General features: G+C 48.7%; 1 protein-coding gene across 3 annotated transcripts; it reads left to right on the top strand.

Moving 5' to 3' along the window:
* The first annotated feature begins 5192 nt into the window (after positions 1-5192).
* On the top strand, positions 5193-23245 carry egln1a (egl-9 family hypoxia-inducible factor 1a). Of its 3 annotated transcripts, XM_065959360.1 has the most exons (5): positions 5204-6392; positions 12299-12418; positions 21764-21900; positions 21980-22047; positions 22794-23245. In XM_065959360.1, the coding sequence occupies exons 1-5, from the start codon at positions 5532-5534 to the stop codon at positions 22847-22849; spliced, it is 1242 nt and encodes a 413-aa protein (XP_065815432.1). In that variant the 5' UTR covers positions 5204-5531; the 3' UTR covers positions 22850-23245. The 3 variants fall into 3 exon arrangements, with proteins under 3 accessions (XP_029138602.2, XP_065815433.1, XP_065815432.1); XM_065959361.1 differs by lacking the exon at positions 12299-12418 and having other exon boundaries at positions 5199-6392; XM_029282769.2 differs by lacking the exons at positions 12299-12418; positions 21764-21900; positions 21980-22047; positions 22794-23245 and adding an exon at positions 8457-8776 and having other exon boundaries at positions 5193-6392.
* The last annotated feature ends 269 nt before the right edge of the window (positions 23246-23514 follow it).

Here is a 23514-nt window from a genome sequence, read left to right as displayed (position 1 = left end):
CAGCTCAGCCTCGTTCTCACTAATGTTTCCCTCCAAACTCTGCAGACATTTTGACTCTGCTAACAAACACTGATAGAGATGCTGGAGGAAAAACATGTTTATCAGAGGGTGTGTCTATCAGATCACAGCCTGCATCAAGGTCACGCTCTCACACCAACAGGGACTTTACTAAACATCTGAGGCACCAATAGAAACTCTGTGTGTACAAACACAAACATTATATTTATAAAAAAACATTATATTTATAAACACAAACATTATATTTATAAACAAAAACATTATATTTATAAACAAAAACCTGTGAGTAAAACGTGGACTCTTTACTCAGCAGCCTCTACCATCAGCGTGTGAATGGATGAGTTAATACTGACGGACTCTTTACTCAGCAGCCTCTACCATCAGCGTGTGAATGTGTGTGAATGGATGAGTTAATACTGACGGACTCTTTACTCAGCAGCCTCTACCATCAGTGTGTGAATGTGTGAATGGATGAGTTAATACTGATGACTCTTTACTCAGCGGCCTCTACCATCAGCGTGTGAATGTGTGTGAATGGATGAGTTAATACTGATGACTCTTTACTCAGCAGCCTCTACCATCAGTGTGTGAATGTGTGAATGGATGAGTTAATACTGACGGACTCTTTACTCAGCGGCCTCTACCATCAGCGTGTGAATGTGTGTGAATGGATGAGTTGATACTGACGGACTCTTTACTCAGCGGCCTCTACCATCAGTGTGTGAATGTGTGTGAATGGATGAGTTAATACTGATGACTCTTTACTCAGCAGCCTCTACCATCAGTGTGTGAATGTGTGTGAATGGATGAGTTAATACTGATGACTCTTTACTCAGCGGCCTCTACCATCAGTGTGTGAATGTGTGAATGGATGAGTTAATACTGACGGACTCTTTACTCAGCGGCCTCTACCATCAGCGTGTGAATGTGTGTGAATGGATGAGTTAATACTGATGACTCTTTTCTCAGTGGCCTCTACCATCAGTGTGTGAATGTGTGAATGGATGAGTTAATACTGACGGACTCTTTACTCAGCGGCCTCTACCATCAGCGTGTGAATGTGTGTGAATGGATGAGTTAATACTGATGACTCTTTTCTCAGTGGCCTCTACCATCAGCGTGTGAATGTGTGTGAATGGATGAGTTAATACTGACGGACTCTTTACTCAGCGGCCTCTACCATCAGCGTGTGAATGTGTGTGAATGGATGAGTTAATACTGATGACTCTTTTCTCAGTGGCCTCTACCATCAGCGTGTGAATGTGTGTGAATGGATGAGTTAATACTGATGGACTCTTTACTCAGCGGCCTCTACCATCAGCGTGTGAATGTGTGTGAATGGATGAGTTAGTACTGATGGACTCTTTACTCAGCGGCCTCTACCATCAGCGTGTGAATGTGTGTGAATGGATGAGTTAATACTGATGACTCTTTTCTCAGTGGCCTCTACCATCAGCGTGTGAATGTGTGTGAATGGATGAGTTAATACTGACGGACTCTTTACTCAGCGGCCTCTACCATCAGCGTGTGAATGTGTGTGAATGGATGAGTTAATACTGATGACTCTTTTCTCAGTGGCCTCTACCATCAGCGTGTGAATGTGTGTGAATGGATGAGTTAATACTGATGGACTCTTTACTCAGCGGCCTCTACCATCAGCGTGTGAATGTGTGTGAATGGATGAGTTAGTACTGATGGACTCTTTACTCAGCGGCCTCTACCATCAGCGTGTGAATGTGTATGAATGGATGAGTTGATACTGACGGACTCTTTACTCAGCGGCCTCTACCATCAGTGTGTGAATGTGTGTGAATGGATGAGTTAATACTGATGACTCTTTACTCAGCGGCCTCTACCATCAGTGTGTGAATGTGTGTGAATGGATGAGTTAATACTGATGACTCTTTACTCAGCGGCCTCTACCATCAGTGTGTGAATGTGTGAATGGATGAGTTAATACTGACGGACTCTTTACTCAGCGGCCTTTACCATCAGCGTGTGAATGTGTGTGAATGGATGAGTTAATACTGATGACTCTTTTCTCAGTGGCCTCTACCATCAGTGTGTGAATGTGTGAATGGATGAGTTAATACTGACGGACTCTTTACTCAGCGGCCTCTACCATCAGCGTGTGAATGTGTGTGAATGGATGAGTTAATACTGATGACTCTTTACTCAGCGGCCTCTACCATCAGCGTGTGAATGTGTGTGAATGGATGAGTTAATACTGATGACTCTTTTCTCAGCGGCCTCTACCACTAGAGAGAAAGAGAGAGAGAGAGATAACTGGAGGAACAACTGGACTCTCTTCAAAGACAGTGGAGAACAATGAGGACTGTCTCATAACGAACCCTGTGATCCCATTGTTTGTACACACACACACACATCTTACACACACACACACACACACACACACACACACACACACCTTTCTTTTAGACAAACAGGGGGAGGAATTGTATAACCCCCCCCTCCTTGTTCAGAAGTATAAATAGCTCCAGCTCAGACTCTCCATGCTCTTCTTCTTCTTCTTCTTCTTCTTCTTCTTCTAGGGTTAGATTCTCTCTGAGCTCACGGGTAAAATTGACCTCCGACTTGTTATTAGAAAGTTAACATCTTTACTCATATTAGGAAAGTATCCCAGAGGAGGAATCCTTTAATTGCCAACTTTTGATCCAAATCAAGAAAAAGAGGCCAGGCAGAAAGCTGTTGGGGCCCCAGGCCAGTAGGGGGCCCCGGAGGGCTGACAAACTTTAAATCACAGCAGTGACTCAAAATGTGCAAAGTTTGCAGTGACAGTAGGAGTCATCCCTAAGGGGGCCCTATGTGACAGATTAAACCTGATTACCTGAGCCACATTTCCAATGTGTCCTTGGCCAAGCTGCTCCACTGCTTCGTCTAACTTTTCCCAGTCAGCCTGACTTCAACCATCTTTCATTTCCAACCATAGACCATTTAAATATTAAGTTTCCCTCCTGTGCAGATCACTAACTCCTCCTCCAGGGACGCCTGCTCTGTGTTGACTATGTTGACTGCTGCCAACTTTAAAAACAGCAGCTTCAACTCTGTAGAAGCTGCTGTTTTTAAACTGAGTCCTGAAAAGAGAATATTTCAATCGCATAATTGTAACGGCAGCTTGAACTAGTTTTTCAGCGTGATAGGAAGGTCCGTATCTTTTTAGAGGTTATAAGATGATCTGTTATTGAAAGTTAAGGTCAGCATCAATGATGACACCAAGGTTTCTGGCCTGTTCTCTGGGGAACTTAGGTAAGCTGTGATGTGTCGTCTCTTTGACATTAAAATAATGAATTCTGTTTAATTACAAGACTTGATGAAATAAACCAGCGTTTCTACCGGGCTCAAATCATCGAGGGAGAAGGAGATATGAAGCTGTGTATCATCTGCGTAATGAGGGTATTATACAAATGAACAAGAATGGGCCGAGGATTGAGCCCTGTGGAACACGAGGGTTAGGGTTAGGGTCACAGCAAGTCTGTCTGAGGAGAAGCCATCAATGGAGACAAAGAATCTTTGTCTAGTAGATAGGTAGCGATAACCGGATCAGACAATCCCTCCTAGGAGTCTGTGTCGAATGCTAAGATCTAAAAGAACAAGGACTGACAGAGTCCATGTTACTGTGGAGATAATGTAAGACCTTAATGAGGGTGGATTCTGAGCTGTGGTTGGATCTATCAACTATCTGTCAATCAAACCGCCTCCTGTCAATCAAACCGTCTCCTGTCAATCACACCGCCTCCTGTCAATCAAACCGCCTCCTGTCACTCAAACCTCCTCTTCTGTAAGCCTGATGAGCGGCAGTGCAGAGACAGATTGATGGAGACTAAAGTTTATTCAATGTAAATGTTATATTTTATAATATCTGACTGTTTTTGTGAATTAAAGTCGGCTGACCTGCAGAGAAAGCTTCAGGAACCTTCATGACAACAGAAACCTCTTTATTCAAAACACTCTTTGTTGTGTGGAAGGAATTTCACACATGCAGGCCGGGAATGAGGACAACACAATGACGATGACTTGTGGTGCATTCAGGAGCTTTCTTCAAGATCGTACATTTCAAACTTCACCCGTTTGATAGTTTTAAAGTAATCCAACAGGATTGAAGTGATTTAATAGGATTATATCCAGACATCGGATTAGATCAGATACTTCAGTCCTGTTTTTTTATCTTGATCAAAGTTCCAGTTTGTGAATTTTAAACTTTATCGTAGGATTGAGGACTTTTATCTAAAATCCGAATCCTCTGATTACAGAGAGAAAACCATGAAACAGATCAAACATGTTTACAGTCTAAAAGATTTGTTTAGACTTGTTTTTCTAGTTCTGGTAGTCTGTATTTGGCATTCTTTAAAAATCTGCTCCTGGATCTGGCTCATCATATCCAGTTTGTCAGTGAACAACCAAAGTGAACTGGATTACCCAATCCTAAAAATCTGGATCCTTTTAATCTGGATTACATTTTTTTTACAAGCAGACCCTGTTTTTGTTTTCAGATTATCTTTTAATCGAGCAACATGACGTTTGTCTCACACATGATCTCTACCTGTGGACACACATGAGCTCTACCTGTCACATGATCTCTACCTGTGGACACACATGAGCTCTACCTGTCACATGATCTCTACCTGTGGACACACATGAGCTCTACCTGTCACACGATCTTTACCTGTGGACACACATGATCTCTACCTGTCACATGATCTTTACCTGTGGACACACATGAGCTCTACCTGTCACATGATCTCTACCTGTGGACACACATGAGCTCTACCTGTCACACGATCTCTACCTGTGGACACACATGAGCTCTACCTGTCACATGATCTTTACCTGTGGACACACATGAGCTCTACCTGTCACATGATCTCTACCTGTGGACACACATGAGTTCTACCTGTCACACGATCTTTACCTGTGGACACACATGAGCTCTACCTGTCACATGATCTCTACCTGTGGACACACATGAGTTCTACCTGTCACATGATCTCTACCTGTGGACACACATGAGTTCTACCTGTCACATGATCTCTACCTGTGGACACTTAAACGAGCGATAAACTAGTTCCACACGTTTTAGGACTTTTAAGTTCTTTCATCTGTCCCACAGCACCTGAAGGCAGCGCGGGAGGGGGCAGAGCTTGCGTGCTGACGTCAGAGCAGGCAGGACCTCAGACAGGCTGAGCACAGAGCGAGCGGCGCCATGCAGTACCGTCGGAGGAGCTAAGCAGCAGAAATGCCGCCCGAAAGGCTCGGCCCGGGAGTCCGACCGTCGCGTTGTTTCACTGATACAACATGTGAAGAGGCAGGAAGGGCGGGAAGGAAGGGCGGGAAGGGTAGGAATATGGCGGAGTGTTAAGTCGGTGTAGCGTGGCACAGGCGGTGGATCGTTTCCAAAGTTGTCGGTTAGCAGGGCGCGTGTGAAGGATCGGTCTTAAAGGCACAGTGCACCCCCCCTCCCGGAGGAGCCCCCCCCTCCCGGAGGAGCCTCCAACATGGAGAGGGAGCAGAGCGACGCGGACCCCCCTCCCGGAGGAGCCTCCAACATGGAGAGGGAGCAGAGCGACGCGGACCGGGAGCGGGACCGGGACCGGGACCGGGACCGGGAGCGGGAGCGGGAGCGGGAGCGGGACCGGGACCGGGAGCGGGAGAGGCAGTTCTGTGAACTTTGTGGTAAAATGGAAAACCTCCTGAAGTGCGGGAGGTGCCGGAGCTCCTTCTACTGCAGCAAGGAGCACCAGAAACAGCACTGGAAGAAACACAAGCTCCTGTGTAAGGAGGCGGACAAACCAGCACCACCCGGGGACCACAAGGCACCACCCGGGGACCACAAGGCACCACCCGGGGACCACAAGGCACCACCCGGGGACCACAAGGCACCACCCGGGGACCACAAGGCACCGGAGAAACCCCGCGAAAAGACCGGAGACAGCACGGCTTCACCGACAGAACCCGGGGACAAACCGGGGGACAAACCAGGAGAGGACGGGTCTAACGACACCGCCACACCTAACGGACAGAGCAGCTCGTCCCCACAGAAACTGGCCGTGGATTACATCGTTCCCTGCATGAACAAACACGGGATCTGCGTGGTGGACCACTTCCTCGGAGACGAGACCGGGATGGGGATCCTGGACAACGTCAAAGCCCTGCACAAGACCGGGAAGTTCACGGACGGACAGCTGGTGAGTCAGAAAAGTGATTCGACCAAAGACATCCGGGGGGACAAAATCACGTGGATCGAGGGCCGGGAGTCCGGCTGCGAGAAGATCCGGTTTCTGATGAGCCGCATGGACGACCTGATCCGGTACTGCAACGGAAACCTGGGGGACTACACGATCAACGGGAGGACAAAAGTAAGACACCATTAAATATATGAATATATTATATGTTTACAAAGCGATGAGCTGTCAGGAGCTTCACGTCGCTGGGTGTCAATAACCTAAAATCTTTTTCAGACTTTTCAAAATGTGAAGCCAAAAGATGAAGGAGGGTCAAAGTGTCTCCAGCAGCTTTAAATCACTTTTTATACTTCAGTCGTTCTGAAAGAGTCACCTGAACTCATGACACCACAAATAACCAGAGGAGGAGGAGGAGGAGGAGGAGGAGGAGGAGGAGGAGGAGGAGGAGGTGATGGTGATGATGATGATGATGGTGATGGTGATGATGATAGTGATGATGATGATGATGATGATGATGATGATGATGATAGTGATGATGATGATGATGATGATGATGATGATGATGATAGTCATGATGGTGATGATAGTGATGGTGATGATGATAGTGATGATGGTGATGATGATGATGATAGTGATGATGGTGATGATGATGATGATGATGATGGTGATGATGATGATAGTGATGGTGATGATGATGATAGTCATGATGGTGATGATGATGATGATGATGATGATGATGATGATAGTGATGATGGTGATGATGATGATGATAGTGATGATGGTGATGATGATGATGATGATGATGGTGATGATGATGATAGTGATGGTGATGATGATGATAGTCATGATGGTGATGATGATGATAGTCATGGTGATGATGATGATAGTCATGATGGTGATGATGATGATAGTCATGGTGATGATGATGATAGTCATGATGGTGATGATGATGATGATAGTCATGGTGATGATGATGATAGTCATGGTGATGATGATGATGATGATAGTCATGATGATGATGGTGATGATGATAGTCATGGTGATGATGATGATGATGATGATAGTCATGGTGATGATGATGATAGTCATGGTGATGATGATGATAGTCATGATGGTGATGATGATGGTGATGATGATGATGATGATAGTCATGATGATGATGGTGATGATGATGATGATGATAGTCATGATGATGATGATGATGATGATGACACTATGGGAGCAAGTAAGAGACATAATTATTTGACCAGCCACTGAATTCATAGAATTGAAATATTTTACTTTGAAAACAAAATATCTGAATTTATTTGTCCTGAATTCAACAATTTATAATTCAGATGCAAAAATTTAAGTTTCATAATTTCAACAACAAAAAGATTCAGGTTGCTCAAATTCAACTGGTCAAATTCAGATCCCAGGTCAGGATAGGCAATGGAGCCTGAATGCAACTGAAGGGACTTCTGGCCTGTCAGTCATGTGATCCACGCAGGAAGCCACTCGAAAATATAAACCTGATTGAAACTCAAAGACGACTGTGAGGGAAAACGACGGGCTCCGGTAAGTTGGACACTTTGCTTCTTGATGGCGGTCTTAGTGCATGTTTGGAAAACTGAGCTCTGTTTGTTTTTATTCTGCGTTCTTTTCTAAATGTATACTATTCCCTGTAGTTTAACCTCCTACTGATCGTGTCTTTGTACCCTCATCCTCCTTGCTCCGCGTCTGATCAGGAAGTGAACGACCTAAAATATAAAACATGTCGTAAAAAGTAACGGAGCAGTGTCGGTCATATAGCGGCCGTTGTCCACACACCGTTGTCATGGAGACGTGCCGAAACGCTTCATGCAAACGCTTCATGCAAACTTCCGCTCGGTGGACTCGGTGTTACATCGCTGACTCGAGCAAATGTTTTTAATTCTAAGATAAATAAAGTCTGGTGTCACATTATTATAGATTGAGTCCTTAAATGATCAAATAGAATCGTGCACAGCAACAATAATAGAAATAGGACATAAATGTCTGTTTGTGTCCTTTATCACTCATACAGATGTGATGGACCTGAACAAGCTGCAGACACACAGCCTGATAAACTTTCATTAAAGATATAGTTAAACTTTTATATATTACAGCACAATCAAAATGAAAATATGGGAGATCAACACTAACTGGGACGACCCTCTGAAATAAAAGTGTACATTTTCTAACTTTGTCTGAGCATTAATCTTTTTCTTCTTTCAGCAGATTTTAAAGCTGTTCTTACACCATCTGCACGAAGTGTCCTACAGAAGTCAACCTCACCCCCCAAGAATTAAAAAACACAAACACATATTTTCTTCTGCCTGGCTAAAAGAAAGGACTGCAAGGTTCCTTGTGTAGCTTTAAGAAGGTAACGTGTTCCAGCAGTGCTTTACTGTCAGAACATGGTGTCAAAGGTTTCATGTAACTTAAACTTTATTTAATTTTATTGATGTTACAATTAAAGTTGTTAAATTGTTAACAGTTGTGTCAATACCTTCCTCTGGGGAGTCATGCAAATAAAAAGATGCATTTGTTTAGCGCTCTTTGTGTTTTGATATTTTAGCCTCATGAATGCCCCTCTTGGCTCTGCACTCGCTCACATTTATCCACCTGGGAAAAACAGGATAGAAGAATTGACATAGTGATCTGAACAAAACAAATTCATTTAGATTGAATGAACGGTCTTTACTGCTGGACTGTGCCCATGTCAACTTTTATAAAAAGCAGATTGCCCTCTGGCAGGGATGATAAAGACAACCTTGAATCTTGAAATCTAAAAAGGGGGGTCAGGTAATCTGGACATATTGTCCTCCACCTCCAAAGTCATCATAACCATTATGGTCCATCCCTATCTTAATCTGCCTCCACCTTTAAACACATTTAATTATTATTGATAAACTCTGGAGTCATGATTTATAAAACAGATATAAAGATAAAACGTAAAATCTTTGATAATGGCTGAAATATCACATATCATTAGTTTAGGCATTTTAAATGTAATTTAAATCGTGGTTCATTTCTGAAGTCAGCCCAGTAGGAAGGCAGGTCGATGTGTGGTCTAGCCATGCTATGCTAACGTTAACGTTGAAGCCTGCTGCCATCATCATCATCATCATCATCATCATCATCAGGTCATTAGCAGGTCGCCTGTCAGCGGGTCGTCTTGTTTTGAGGAGACATGTCGGGTACGAGCAGATCTGTGTGGTCGGCCTCTGGGTCAAAGTGTGCTCAGAAGGTGACTTCCTCACCCACTAACCTCGTTGCCTTGGCAAACACTCGCCTGGACTGTGACCAGCTGAATCAGGCGGCGAGTATCACTGGCTCAAAGACACAATGTGAGGCCGGCTCACGCTGGCAGACATGGAGGAAAACTATTCCGCCCAAATAATGATTTAATGTCTTTGTTTCCGTTTCCTCTTTTCTCTTGATAACGTTGTTTGATTCTCTGGAGGCTGAACAAGGCCGCCACAAACACGGGGCCTCAGAGCCAATCACACACCGTGTTAGACATCATGTGATACTTTGAGGAGGAGGAAGAAGAACGCCGAGGTCACTCTGTGTCTCTGTACGTTCTGGTCTCCATCTTTACGGCCCGTGGGTGAACGTGGCGTTTAGGGTCACTGACACAGGCGGAGCTGAAGGCGGAGTCACACGTGGAGGAACATGCATAAAGAAACAGAAACAGAAAGAAACATAAAGATCGGCGTCTCAGATCTGAGGGACTTGAACTCTTCACATCGTCACAGAATGCTGAGCTGTGATTGGACAAGAGAGAATGCTGAGCTGTGATTGGACGAGAGAGAATGCTTTGCTGTCGGTCGTCTCTCTTATCTTTGGGTAAATTTTAATGTTAGGTTTGTTTTCCCTCTAAATTAATTTAGTTTCTGAAACAAACATCTTTATAGTAGAGGAACAAACTCCCCCCAAAAAAGGCTTTAGTTTTCCAGAGACCCCGTCCCGTGGTAGAACAAAGTACAACCATATTTTTTCCATAACTTGAACATTTCTAGTTTATGAAACGGATAGTTGTATAAAAATATTTTACTGCAAAATAACTTTTTTTGGATGTTTTATGCATCTTACCAAAAAACGAAAAAATGTAACTAATAACTATCTGTGAACATCTTGTTCAAATTCGGTGAAATTCTGATTCTGATTCCCAGAGATACACGTGATAAGGCTAGAGCTGTCCCTTTTGGAGAAGCCCTAATTTGACCTATTTTCGTTTTTTGGTAAGATGCATAAAACATCCAAAAAAAGTTATTTTGCAGTAAAATATTTTTATACAACTATCTGTTTCATAAACTAGACATGTTCAGGTTGTGAAAAAATATGGTTGTACTTTGTTCTACCACGGGTAGGGGTCTCTCAACTTTTAGGGGCCCAAGTTCCTCTACTAATAGTCAGTTTATCCACGCAGACACAAACGTCTCATGCTTTGTTCCTCTTGATATTCTGTTTTAAGGAGTTCAGAATCAGCAGCGGGACATTAGACCCCCATCCTCCATCACAGTCAGGACCCTAACCCACCTCCAGGACCCTGAGGCGTGCAGATTGTGGCCGAGCCCTCTGACCCCCACAATGAGACCCTCCCCTCGCTGCGGTCCATCAAGAACAGTTTTTTCCCCTCTGCTGTCAGCCTGATGACCCCCCCCCCACCCCCCCCACAGACTCGCTGAAACTGTTCTTTATGCCTTACATTAAGGCCCTCTGGACTTTAAAGTTATCTTCCTTACATTCACTCTGTGAGTAGTTTCACACACTAAGATTTGATTTTTTTTAAATAAAAAAAGCCCTGTCCCGTGCACACTCTCTCTCCCTTGCAGAGTATGTTTTCCCCTCTCTGGTTTCTGCAGCCTGAGCCGGAGGGGGGGAAAGGGGGGAGGCGAGGATCAGCCAACCTCCCTCACGCTCTGCACGTAGCACGACCATTAAAACACTGCTCCCTCTGGAGGGAGGCCAGGAGTCAAAGTTTACACCAGTTCACTCCTCTCTGCTTCTGCTGTAGCCCCGCCCCCTGTGCTCCTCTTCCTCTTTGTTTGCCTCGACTTCACACCCACGATGAGCTCGTTCTCTCACTGCACGTGCTGCAGCGCCACTTTTCTTAAGTCCAATAAACTCAACTTTTATTTAAGTTTGAGGAGTGACTGTCAGTGCCTCGTGTTGTCCTGATGCAGCTGCAGTGAAGGGGGGTCAGGGGGGGTCTCGGCGTGCTGTTATTGAGACCTCTGAGCAGAGGTCATGTGTAACTCCTGTGATGTCCATCGTAGGGTTAAAGCAGACGCTGTTTATAATAATGTTGCCATGGTTACTGTTGGGAAGAATGTGGACGAACTTGCCTTTTGTTCGTCCTATCACAGCTTAGAGAGGAGCATGAGGGCTCAATCTGCCCTCTGCATGTGAGCACGTTCGCTTCTCGCCTCAGCTCCTCTCTCAGTAAACACACACGGGTTCACGCCGCCGCACGTCTGTTGTTTACGAGACCGAGAGCAGGCGTGTGTTTGAAACGCAGACCACAAGATTTAGTTTCCCTCTAAAGTCGTGTGTGTGTGTGTGTGTGTGTGTGTGTGTGTGTGTGTGTGTGTGTGTGTGTGTGTGTGTGTGTGTGTGTGTGTGTGTGTGTGTGTGTGTGTGTGTGTGTGTGTGTGTGTGTGTGTGTGTGTTTGGAGGTTTAAACATTATAAAGTTTCTCTGGTTTGAACTTTGAACTCTGATTTCTTTCATTTGAACTCCTCGTTACGTTCAGGACACATTCTGATGTTTTTGTTGTCGTTCCTCACGTCTGTTTATCCAACGAGTTCTGAGATGGATATGAAGAGTTGTTTGGTTTGTTACAAACTGCAGACACGCCCACACTGACCACGTCGTCTTTAACCTTTGACCTTAACAACAGCCGTCAGAGTGGGCGGGACCAAAGACACACTGAGCAGACAAGCAGGTTCTGTTAGCTTTGTTAGAAACGTTCTTCAGACACTGATCCATCCTTCTCTGCTCACAGAAACACATCTGGTACTTAAAAATCTGTCTTTACTGAACTGGCTCCTTTTTTATCGTGTCTTCTTTAGGCGATGGTGGCGTGTTACCCTGGAAACGGGACAGGATATGTGCGCCATGTGGATAACCCCAACGGTGACGGCCGTTGTGTCACATGCATATATTACCTGAATAAAGATTGGACGGCCAAGGTGAGTGAGGAACGACTACGCTGTGATTTCATTTTGGTTTGAAAGATTTATTTTGGGGCTTCTTGCCTTTATTTTGAAAGGTCTGGAGTGACATGCAGGAAAGCAGCTGCATGTCGGACTCGAACACGGCCCTGATATGTCGAGACATCCGCTCTCGAGTTGGCCCGTTTTTCAAACTGAATAGTTTTGTCCCGAGCCAGACTCATCTTTTCTCAGGTTGACGTTAAAAAAGAATAGACTTTGAAGCGACAGTGAGTGATAGGAAGCAAAGAGTGAGGTGAGCCTCACATGGCATGCTGCTGAGAGGCTGCTGCTGAGAGGCTGCTGCAGAGAGGCTGCTGCAGAGAGGCTGCTGCTGAGAGGCTGCTGCTGAGATGTTGCTGCAGAGAGGCTGCTGCTGAGAGGCTGCTGCAGAGAGGCTGCTGCAGAGAGGCTGCTGCTGAGAGGCTGCTGCTGAGAGGCTGCTGCAGAGAGGCTGCTGCTGAGAGGCTGCTGCTGAGATGTTGCTGCAGAGAGGCTGTTGCTGAGAGGCTGCTGCTGAGATGTTGCTGCTGAGAGGCTGCTGCTGAGAGGCTGCTGCTGAGATGTTGCTGCTGAGAGGCTGCTGCTGAGAGGCTGCTGCTGAGAGGTTGCTGCTGAGAGGCTGCTGCTGAGAGGCTGCTGCAGAGAGGCTGCTGCTGAGAGGCTGCTGCTGAGAGGCTGCTGCTGAGATGTTGCTGCAGAGAGGCTGTTGCTGAGAGGCTGCTGCAGAGAGGCTGTTGCTGAGAGGCTGCTGCAGAGAGGCTGCTGCAGAGAGGCTGCTGCTGAGATGTTGCTGCGATGTTGCTGCAGAGAGGCTGTTGCTGAGAGGTTGCTGCAGAGAGGCTGTTGCTGAGATGTTGCTGCAGAGAGGCTGTTGCTGAGAGGTTGCTGCTGAGAGGCTGCTGCTGAGATGTTGCTGCTGAGATGTTGCTGCTGAGAGGCTACTGCTGAGAGGCTGCTGCTGAGATGTTGCTGCTGAGAGGTTGCTGCTGAGAGGCTGCTGCTGAGATGTTGCTGCAGAGAGGCTGTTGCTGCAGAGAGGCTGCTGCTGAGAGGCTGCTGCAGAGAGGCTGTTGCTGCAGAGAGGCTGCTGCTGAGAGGCTGTTGCTGCAGAGAGGCTGTTGCTGCAGAGATGTTGCTGCAGAGAGGCTGTTGCTGCAGAGAGGCTGCTGCTGAGAGGCTGCTGCTGAGAGGCTGCTGCAGAGAGGCTGTTGCTGCAGAGAGGCTGCTGCTGAGAGGCTGTTGCTGCAGAGAGGCTGTTGCTGCAGAGATGTTGCTGCAGAGAGGCTGCTGCTGAGATGTTGCTGCTGAGAGGCTGCTGCAGAGAGGCTGTTGCTGCAGAGATGTTGCTGCTGAGAGGCTGCTGCAGAGATATTGCTGCTGAGAGGCTGCTGCAGAGAGGCTGCTGCAGAGAGGCTGCTGCTGAGAGGCTGCTGCTGAGAGGCTGCTGCAGAGAGGCTGCTGCTGAGATGTTGCTGCTGAGATGCTGCTGCAGAGATATTGCTGCTGAGAGGCTGCTGCTGAGAGGCTGCTGCAGAGAGGCTGCTGCTGAGATGTTGCTGCTGAGATGTTGCTGCAGAGAGGCTGCTGCTGAGATGTTGCTGCAGAGAGGCTGCTGCTGAGATGTTGCTGCTGAGAGGCTGCTGCTGAGATGTTGCTGCAGAGAGGCTGCTGCTGAGATGTTGCTGAGATGTTGCTGCAGAGAGGCTGCTGCTGAGATGTTGCTGCAGAGAGGCTGCTGCAGAGAGTCTGCTGCAGAGATGTTGCTGCTGAGAGGCTGCTGCAGAGATGTTGCTGCTGAGAGGCTGCTGCAGAGATGTTGCTGCAGAGATGTTGCTGCAGAGAGGCTGCTGCAGAGATGTTGCTGCTGAGAGGCTGTTGCTGCAGAGATGTTGCTGCTGAGAGGCTGCTGCAGAGATGTTGCTGCAGAGAGGCTGCTGCAGAGAGGCTGCTGCAGAGAGGCTGCTGCTGAGAGGCTGCTGCAGAGATGTTGCTGCAGAGAGGCTGCTGCAGAGATGTTGCTGCAGAGAGGCTGCTGCAGAGAGGCTGCTGCTGAGAGGCTGTTGCTGCAGAGATGTTGCTGCTGCTGCTGAGAGGCTGCTGCAGAGATGTTGCTGCAGAGAGGCTGTTGCTGCAGAGATGTTGCTGCTGCTGCTGAGAGGCTGCTGCAGAGAGGCTGCTGCAGAGAGGCTGCTGCAGAGAGGCTGCTGCAGAGATGTTGCTGCAGAGAGGCTGCTGCAGAGAGGCTGCTGCAGAGATGTTGCTGCAGAGAGGCTGTTGCTGCAGAGATGTTGCTGCTGCTGCTGAGAGGCTGCTGCAGAGAGGCTGCTGCAGAGAGGCTGCTGCAGAGAGGCTGCTGCTGAGAGGCTGCTGCAGAGAGGCTGCTGCAGAGAGGCTGCTGCAGAGATGTTGCTGCAGAGAGGCTGCTGCTGAGAGGCTGCTGCAGAGAGGCTGCTGCAGAGAGGCTGCTGCTGAGAGGCTGCTGCAGAGAGGCTGCTGCAGAGAGGCTGCTGCTGAGAGGCTGCTGCAGAGAGGCTGTTGCTGAGATGTTGCTGCAGAGAGGCTGTTGCTGAGAGGTTGCTGCAGAGAGGCTGTTGCTGAGATGTTGCTGCAGAGAGGCTGTTGCTGAGAGGTTGCTGCTGAGAGGCTGCTGCTGAGATGTTGCTGCTGAGATGTTGCTGCTGAGAGGCTACTGCTGAGAGGCTGCTGCTGAGATGTTGCTGCTGAGAGGTTGCTGCTGAGAGGCTGCTGCTGAGATGTTGCTGCAGAGAGGCTGTTGCTGCAGAGAGGCTGCTGCTGAGAGGCTGCTGCAGAGAGGCTGTTGCTGCAGAGAGGCTGCTGCTGAGATGTTGCTGCAGAGAGGCTGCTGCAGAGATGTTGCTGCAGAGAGGCTGCTGCTGAGAGGCTGCTGCAGAGAGGCTGCTGCAGAGAGGCTGCTGCAGAGATGTTGCTGCAGAGAGGCTGCTGCTGAGAGGCTGCTGCAGAGAGGCTGCTGCAGAGAGGCTGCTGCTGAGAGGCTGCTGCAGAGAGGCTGCTGCAGAGAGGCTGCTGCTGAGAGGCTGCTGCAGAGATGTTGCTGCAGAGAGGCTGCTGCAGAGTACAATGTCAGCTAGGAGGTAAACGTGTCAGTATGTGCTGCTCTCTTTATAATCCCATTAAAACACAGAGATCCTGCTAATCCAGACACAGCCAATCAGGGAGGAGAGCGTCCAGTCACTCATCTCTCTCTACCTGCAGTCAGTCAGTCACCTCTACCTGCAGTCAGTTAGTCATCTCTACCTGCAGTCAGTCAGTCACCTCTACTTGCAGTCAGTCAGTCACCTCTACCTATAGTCAGTCAGTCAGTCAATCACCTCTACCTGCAGTCAGTCACCTCTACCTATAGTCAGTCAGTCAGTCAATCACCTCTACCTGTAGTCAGTCAGTCAGTCAGTCACCTCTACCTGCAGTCAGTCACCTCTACTTGCAGTCAGTCATCTCTAACCGTAGTCAGTCACCTCTACCTGCAGTCAGTCAGTCATCTCTACCTGTAGTCAGTCAGTCAGTCACCTCTACCTGCAGTCAGTCATCTCTACCCGTAGTCAGTCACCTCTACCTGCAGTCAGTCAGTCATCTCTACCTGCAGTCAGTCAGTCACCTCTACCTGCAGTCAGTCATCTCTACCTGCAGTCAGTCAGTCATCTCTACCTGCAGTCAGTCAGTCACCTCTACCTGCAGCCAGTCATCTCTACCTGCAGTCAGGCACCTCTACCTGCAGTCAGTCAGTCACCTCTACCTGCAGCCAGTCATCTCTACCTGCAGTCAGTCAGTCAGTCATCTCTACCTGCAGTCAGTCAGTCAGGCAGTCACCTCTATCTGCAGTCAGTCAGCCAGTCAGTCACCTCTACCTGCAGTCAGTCAGTCATCTCTACCTGCAGTCAGTCAGTCAGTCACCTCTACCTGCAGTCAGTCAGTCATCTCTACCTGCAGTCAGTCAGTCATCTTTACCTGCAGTCAGTCAGTCATCTTTACCTGCAGTCAGTCAGTCACCTCTACCTGCAGTCAGTCACCTCTACTTGCAGTCAGTCAGTCATCTCTACCTGCAGTCAGTCAGTCAGTCATCTCTACCTGCAGTCAGTCAGTCATCTTTACCTGCAGTCAGTCAGTCACCTCTACCTGCAGTCAGTCAGTCATCTTTACCTGCAGTCAGTCAGTCACCTCTACCTGCAGTCAGTCAGTCATCTCTACCTGCAGTCAGTCAGTCATCTTTACCTGCAGTCAGTCAGTCATCTTTACCTGCAGTCAGTCAGTCATCTTTACCTGCAGTCAGTCAGTCACCTCTACCTGCAGTCAGTCACCTCTACCTGCAGTCAGTCAGTCATCTCTACCTGCAGTCAGTCAGTCATCTTTACCTGCAGTCAGTCAGTCACCTCTACCTGCAGTCAGTCACCTCTACTTGCAGTCAGTCAGTCATCTCTACCTGCAGTCAGTCAGTCAGTCATCTCTACCTGCAGTCAGTCAGTCATCTCTACCTGCAGTCAGTCAGTCATCTTTACCTGCAGTCAGTCAGTCATCTCTACCTGCAGTCAGTCACCTCTACCTGCAGTCAGTCAGTCACCTCTACTTGCAGTCAGTCAGTCACCTCTACCTATAGTCAGTCAGTCAATCACCTCTACCTGCAGTCAGTCACCTCTACCTGCAGTCAGTCAGTCATCTTTACCTGCAGTCAGTCAGTCATCTCTACCTGCAGTCAGTCACCTCTACCTGCAGTCAGTCAGTCACCTCTACTTGCAGTCAGTCAGTCACCTCTACCTGTAGTCAGTCACCTCTACCTGCAGTCAGTCAGTCACCTCTACTTGCAGTCAGTTATTTCTACCTGCAGTCAGTCAGTCATCTCTACCTGTAGTCAGTCAGTCAGTCATCTCTACCTGCAGTCAGTCATCACTACCCGTAGTCAGTCACCTCTACCTGCAGTCAGTCAGTCACCTCTACCTGCAGTCAGTCACCTCTACTTGCAGTCAGTCAGTCACCTCTACCTGCAGTCAGTCATCTCTACCCGTAGTCAGTCACCTCTACCTGCAGTCAGTCAGTCATCTCTACCTGCAGTCAGTCAGTCACCTCTACCTGCAGTCAGTCACCTCTACTTGCAGTCAGTCATCTCTACCTGCAGTCAGTCAGTCACCTCTACCTGCAGTCAGTCATCTCTACCTGCAGTCAGTCAGTCATCTCTACCTGCAGTCAGTCAGTCACCTCTACCTGCAGCCAGTCATCTCTACCTGCAGTCAGGCACCTCTACCTGCAGTCAGTCACCTCTACTTGCAGTCAGTCATTTCTACCTGCAGTCAGTCAGTCATCTCTACCTGTAGTCAGTCAGTCATTCATCTCTACCTGCAGTCAGTCATCACTACCCGTAGTCAGTCACCTCTACCTGCAGTCAGTCAGTCACCTCTACCTGCAGTCAGTCACCTCTACTTGCAGTCAGTCAGTCACCTCTACTTGCAGTCAGTCAGTCACCTCTACCTATAGTCAGTCAGTCAATCACCTCTACCTGCAGTCAGTCACCTCTACCTGCAGTCAGTCAGTCACCTCTACCTGCAGTCAGTCACCTCTACTTGCAGTCAGTCAGTCACCTCTACCTGCAGTCAGTCATCTCTACCCGTAGTCAGTCACCTCTACCTGCAGTCAGTCAGTCATCTCTACCTGCAGTCAGTCAGTCACCTCTACCTGCAGTCAGTCATCTCTACCTGCAGTCAGTCAGTCATCTCTACCTGCAGTCAGTCAGTCACCTCTACCTGCAGTCAGTCAGTCATCTCTACCTGCAGTCAGGCACCTCTACCTGCAGTCAGTCAGTCACCTCTACCTGCAGCCAGTCATCTCTACCTGCAGTCGGTCAGTCAGTCATCTCTACCTGCAGTCAGTCAGTCAGGCAGTCACCTCTATCTGCAGTCAGTCAGCCAGTCAGTCACCTCTACCTGCAGTCAGTCAGTCATCTCTACCTGCAGTCAGTCAGTCATCTCTACCTGCAGTCAGTCAGTCATCTCTACCTGCAGTCAGTCAGTCATCTTTACCTGCAGTCAGTCAGTCATCTCTACCTGCAGTCAGTCACCTCTACCTGCAGTCAGTCAGTCACCTCTACCTGCAGTCAGTCAGTCACCTCTACCTGTAGTCAGACAGTCAGTCAGTCACCTCTACCTGCAGTCAGTCACCTCTACTTGCAGTCAGTCATTTCTACCTGCAGTCAGTCAGTCATCTCTACCTGTAGTCAGTCAGTCATCTCTACCTGCAGTCAGTCATCTCTACCTGCAGTCAGTCATCACTACCCGTAGTCAGTCACCTCTACCTGCAGTCAGTCAGTCATCTCTACCTGCAGTCAGTCAGTCACCTCTACCTATAGTCAGTCAGTCAATCACCTCTACCTGCAGTCAGTCACCTCTACCTGCAGTCAGTCAGTCACCTCTACCTGTAGTCAGACAGTCAGTCAGTCACCTCTACCTGCAGTCAGTCACCTCTACTTGCAGTCAGTCATTTCTACCTGCAGTCAGTCAGTCATCTCTACCTGTAGTCAGTCAGTCATTCATCTCTACCTGCAGTCAGTCATCACTACCCGTAGTCAGTCACCTCTACCTGCAGTCAGTCAGTCACCTCTACCTGCAGTCAGTCACCTCTACTTGCAGTCAGTCAGTCACCTCTACTTGCAGTCAGTCAGTCACCTCTACCTATAGTCAGTCAGTCAATCACCTCTACCTGCAGTCAGTCACCTCTACCTGCAGTCAGTCAGTCACCTCTACCTGTAGTCAGACAGTCAGTCAGTCACCTCTACCTGCAGTCAGTCACCTCTACTTGCAGTCAGTCATTTCTACCTGCAGTCAGTCAGTCATCTCTACCTGTAGTCAGTCAGTCAGTCATCTCTACCTGCAGTCAGTCATCACTACCCGTAGTCAGTCACCTCTACCTGCAGTCAGTCAGTCACCTCTACCTGCAGTCAGTCACCTCTACTTGCAGTCAGTCAGTCACCTCTACCTGCAGTCAGTCATCTCTACCCGTAGTCAGTCACCTCTACCTGCAGTCAGTCAGTCATCTCTACCTGCAGTCAGTCAGTCACCTCTACCTGCAGTCAGTCATCTCTACCTGCAGTCAGTCAGTCATCTCTACCTGCAGTCAGTCAGTCACCTCTACCTGCAGTCAGTCATCTCTACCTGCAGTCAGTCAGTCATCTCTACCTGCAGTCAGTCAGTCACCTCTACCTGCAGCCAGTCATCTCTACCTGCAGTCAGGCACCTCTACCTGCAGTCAGTCAGTCACCTCTACCTGCAGCCAGTCATCTCTACCTGCAGTCGGTCAGTCAGTCATCTCTACCTGCAGTCAGTCAGTCAGGCAGTCACCTCTATCTGCAGTCAGTCAGCCAGTCAGTCACCTCTACCTGCAGTCAGTCAGTCATCTCTACCTGCAGTCAGTCATCTCTACCTGCAGTCAGTCAGTCAGGCAGTCACCTCTATCTGCAGTCAGTCAGCCAGTCAGTCACCTCTACCTGCAGTCAGTCAGTCATCTCTACCTGCAGTCAGTCATCTCTACCTGCAGTCAGTCAGTCATCTCTACCTGCAGTCAGTCATCTCTACCTGCAGTCAGTCAGTCATCTCTACCTGCAGTCAGTCAGTCATCTTTACCTGCAGTCAGTCAGTCATCTCTACCTGCAGTCAGTCACCTCTACCTGCAGTCAGTCAGTCACCTCTACTTGCAGTCAGTCAGTCACCTCTACCTATAGTCAGTCAGTCAATCACCTCTACCTGCAGTCAGTCACCTCTACCTGCAGTCAGTCAGTCACCTCTACCTGTAGTCAGACAGTCAGTCAGTCACCTCTACCTGCAGTCAGTCATTTCTACCTGCAGTCAGTCAGTCATCTCTACCTGTAGTCAGTCAGTCATCTCTACCTGCAGTCAGTCATCACTACCCGTAGTCAGTCACCTCTACCTGCAGTCAGTCAGTCATCTCTACCTGCAGTCATTCAGTCATCTCTACCTGCAGTCAGTCATCACTACCCGTAGTCAGTCACCTCTACCTGCAGTCAGTCAGTCACCTCTACCTGCAGTCAGTCACCTCTACCTGCAGTCAGTCAGTCACCTCTACCTGCAATCAGTCAGTCACCTCTACCTGCAGTCAGTCATCTCTACCTGTAGTCAGTCAGTCATCTCTACCTGCAGCCAGTCAGTCATCTCTACCTGCAGCCAGTCAGTCATCTCTACCTGTAGTCAGTCAGTCAGTCATCTCTACCTGCAGTCAGTCAGTCAGTCATCTCTACCTGCAGTCAGTCAGTCACCTCTACCTGCAGTCAGTCACCTCTACCTATAGTCAGTCAGTCAGTCAGTCACCTCTACCGGCAGTCAGTCAGTCACCTCTACCTGCTGCCGCTAGCTGTTGGCGTGTAGTAGCTGTTGGCGAGTAGTAAGAAGCGCAGCATGTGTCCCTCCTTCTTTTTGTGTTGTTCTTTGTTCAGTCACAGACGTTTGTCCTCCTCGTAAACGGGTCGTATCGTTTCTCCGCTGACAGGTTGTGAACTTTCTGCCCTGGCTGGTTTGCGTGTGAAGACAGAGATCTAGCAGCCGTGTGAGAGTTAATCTGCTTTTTCATTCTCCGGGTCCTTTATCCGGCTTCAGCAGTTTTCCTGTCAGTTATTCTTCCTATCCCTCCACAGGAAGCCCCCCCCCCCCCCCCTCGCTGCTGCTTCCGATCCTGTGCTTTCCTCCAACCTTTCCCTTAACTCTGCTGAGTGGAGGATTAGAGCTGAAGGAGGGTCCCCCCCCCTCTCTGATATCTGAGCTGAAGGAGGGTCGGTCCCCCCCCCTCTCTGATATCTGAGCTGAAGGAGGGTCGTCCCCGTCCCCCCCCCCCCTCTCTGATATCTGAGCTGAAGGAGGGTCGTCGTTCCCCCCCTCTCTGATATCTGAGCTGAAGGAGGGTCGTCGTCCCCCCCTCTCTGATATCTGAGCTGAAGGAGGGTCGGTCCCCCCCCCTCTCTGATATCTGAGCTGAAGGAGGGTCGTCGTTCCCCCCCCCCCCTCTCTGATATCTGAGCTGAAGGAGGGTCGGTCCCCCCCCTCTCTGATATCTGAGCTGAAGGAGGGTCGTCGTCCCCCCCTCTCTGATATCTGAGCTGAAGGAGGGTCGGTCCCCCCCCCTCTCTGATATCTGAGCTGAAGGAGGGTCGTCGTCCCCCCCTCTCTGATATCTGAGCTGAAGGAGGGTCGGCCCCCCCCCCCCTCTCTGATATCTGAGCTGAAGGAGGGTCCCCCCTCTGAGACTCTGGGGGTCTCATGGTTTTTATGGTTTTCTTCTTGTTTTGCTCCTCAGGAACACGGCGGCCTTCTTCGGATCTTCCCAGAAGGAAAGGCCCAGTTCGCCGACATCGAGCCCAAATTCGACCGCCTCCTGCTATTCTGGTCGGACAGACGAAACCCCCACGAGGTTCAGCCAGCCTTCGCCACCAGGTCAGCATCTGAGTCGGTCTACTGCACATGCTCAGAAGACCTTAGTGTGTTGACTCACGTTATGATTGTGTCTCTGCAGGTATGCCATCACGGTTTGGTATTTTGACGCAGACGAGCGAGCCAGAGCTAAAGAGAAATACTTAACGGGTAAGATGATCGACTGATCGTTAGCATCGTTAGCATCGATTGGTGCTTGAAGCAGGAGAGTTCATAAAGAAAGTGAAGCTGAGCCAATCAGTGACCACAGCACGGGTTGAATGATGGCATCCTTCAGATCGTTAAAGTTAGCATCTTTAAGTCTTCATTCTGTCCAAACCAAAATATTTCAGACATTTCTGATAGTCGCTGAAAGTCACGGAGCAGAGACTTTAGCGCCCTCCTGTGGCGAGGAATTAACAACATCAACAACTGCTCACTAACGTGTCCTCTTGTTTGTGTCCTGCTCCCTAACGTGTCCTCTTGTTTGTGTCCTGCTCCCTAACGTCTCCTCTTGTTTGTCTCCTGCTCCCTAACTTGTCCTCTTGTTTGTGTCCTGCTCGTGTCCTGCTCCCTAACGTCTCCTCTTGTTTGTCTCCTGCTCCCTAACGTCTCCTTGTTTGTCTCCTGCTCCCTAACGTCTCCTTGTTTGTGTCCTGCTCCCTAACGTCTCCTCTTGTTTGTCTCCTGCTCCCTAACGTCTCCTTGTTTGTGTCCTGCTCCCTAACGTCTCCTCTTGTTTGTCTCCTGCTCCCTAACGTCTCCTCTTGTTTGTCTCCTGCTCCCTAATGTCTCCTCTTGTTTGTCTCCTGCTCCCTAACGTCTCCTTGCTTGTCTCCTCTTGTTTGTCTCCTGCTCCCTGATGTCTCCTTGTTTGTCTCCTGCTCCCTAACGTCTCCTTGTTTCCTTGTTTGCAGGTGCTGGAGAAAAAGGAGTAAAGGTTGAACTCGGTAAACCCTCAGACCCGAGCTAGTGGGACGCCGGCAGCTCGACTTCCAGCCAATCAGTACTCTGTGTTCAGAAAGTGACCTCTGGAGACGAGAGCGTGTCACACGGCAGGACAGCAGACTGTTGCTGGAGTTTGATGACACAGACGTTGATTTCTGATCGCTCTCGGCGGGCGGGGCGACCCCGCGGACCTCGAATGTCACGACTTTGAAAGGGATTGTGTGGATTATTTTTCTTGTCTCTGACGGAGAACGTTTGTTTGAGGAGAAACGCTCAGACTTTAGTTTCAGTGAATTCCTTAAAGGTACAGTGTCCTGCTTAATGTGCTCTTCACATGGAGTCAGCTGTTCTGTGTGGCAGCGTGTGCTCGCAATAAAACGAGGAATGATCGGAATAAAAATAATCTTTTTTCTGACACAAACATTCTCTCGCCTTTTCATTCTTTTCTTTCCAGCAGATGTTCCATCACCACGGCAACAGCTTAGATGCAAATCCTGAGTTTGCCCCCCTCATGTTCACACTCAGGCTGCCCCCCTATGCTTCATGTTCACACTCAGGCTGCCCCCTGCTGGCCAGCATTGTATTGCACTCCTGGTCCCAGCTGATTTTGGATCAGATCTTTAAACAAAGTTTTTAATAGAAAGAGAAGATCGAAATGTGATCAGGTGGAAACGTCAATGTGAAGAAATC

This window comes from Labrus bergylta, chromosome 10 (assembly GCF_963930695.1).
Source record: "Labrus bergylta chromosome 10, fLabBer1.1, whole genome shotgun sequence".
In the NCBI taxonomy this organism is placed as follows: Eukaryota; Metazoa; Chordata; class Actinopteri; order Labriformes; family Labridae; genus Labrus; species Labrus bergylta.
The sequence above is the reverse complement of the archived record's forward strand: the minus strand, read 5'-3'. Positions and strand labels throughout refer to the sequence as shown.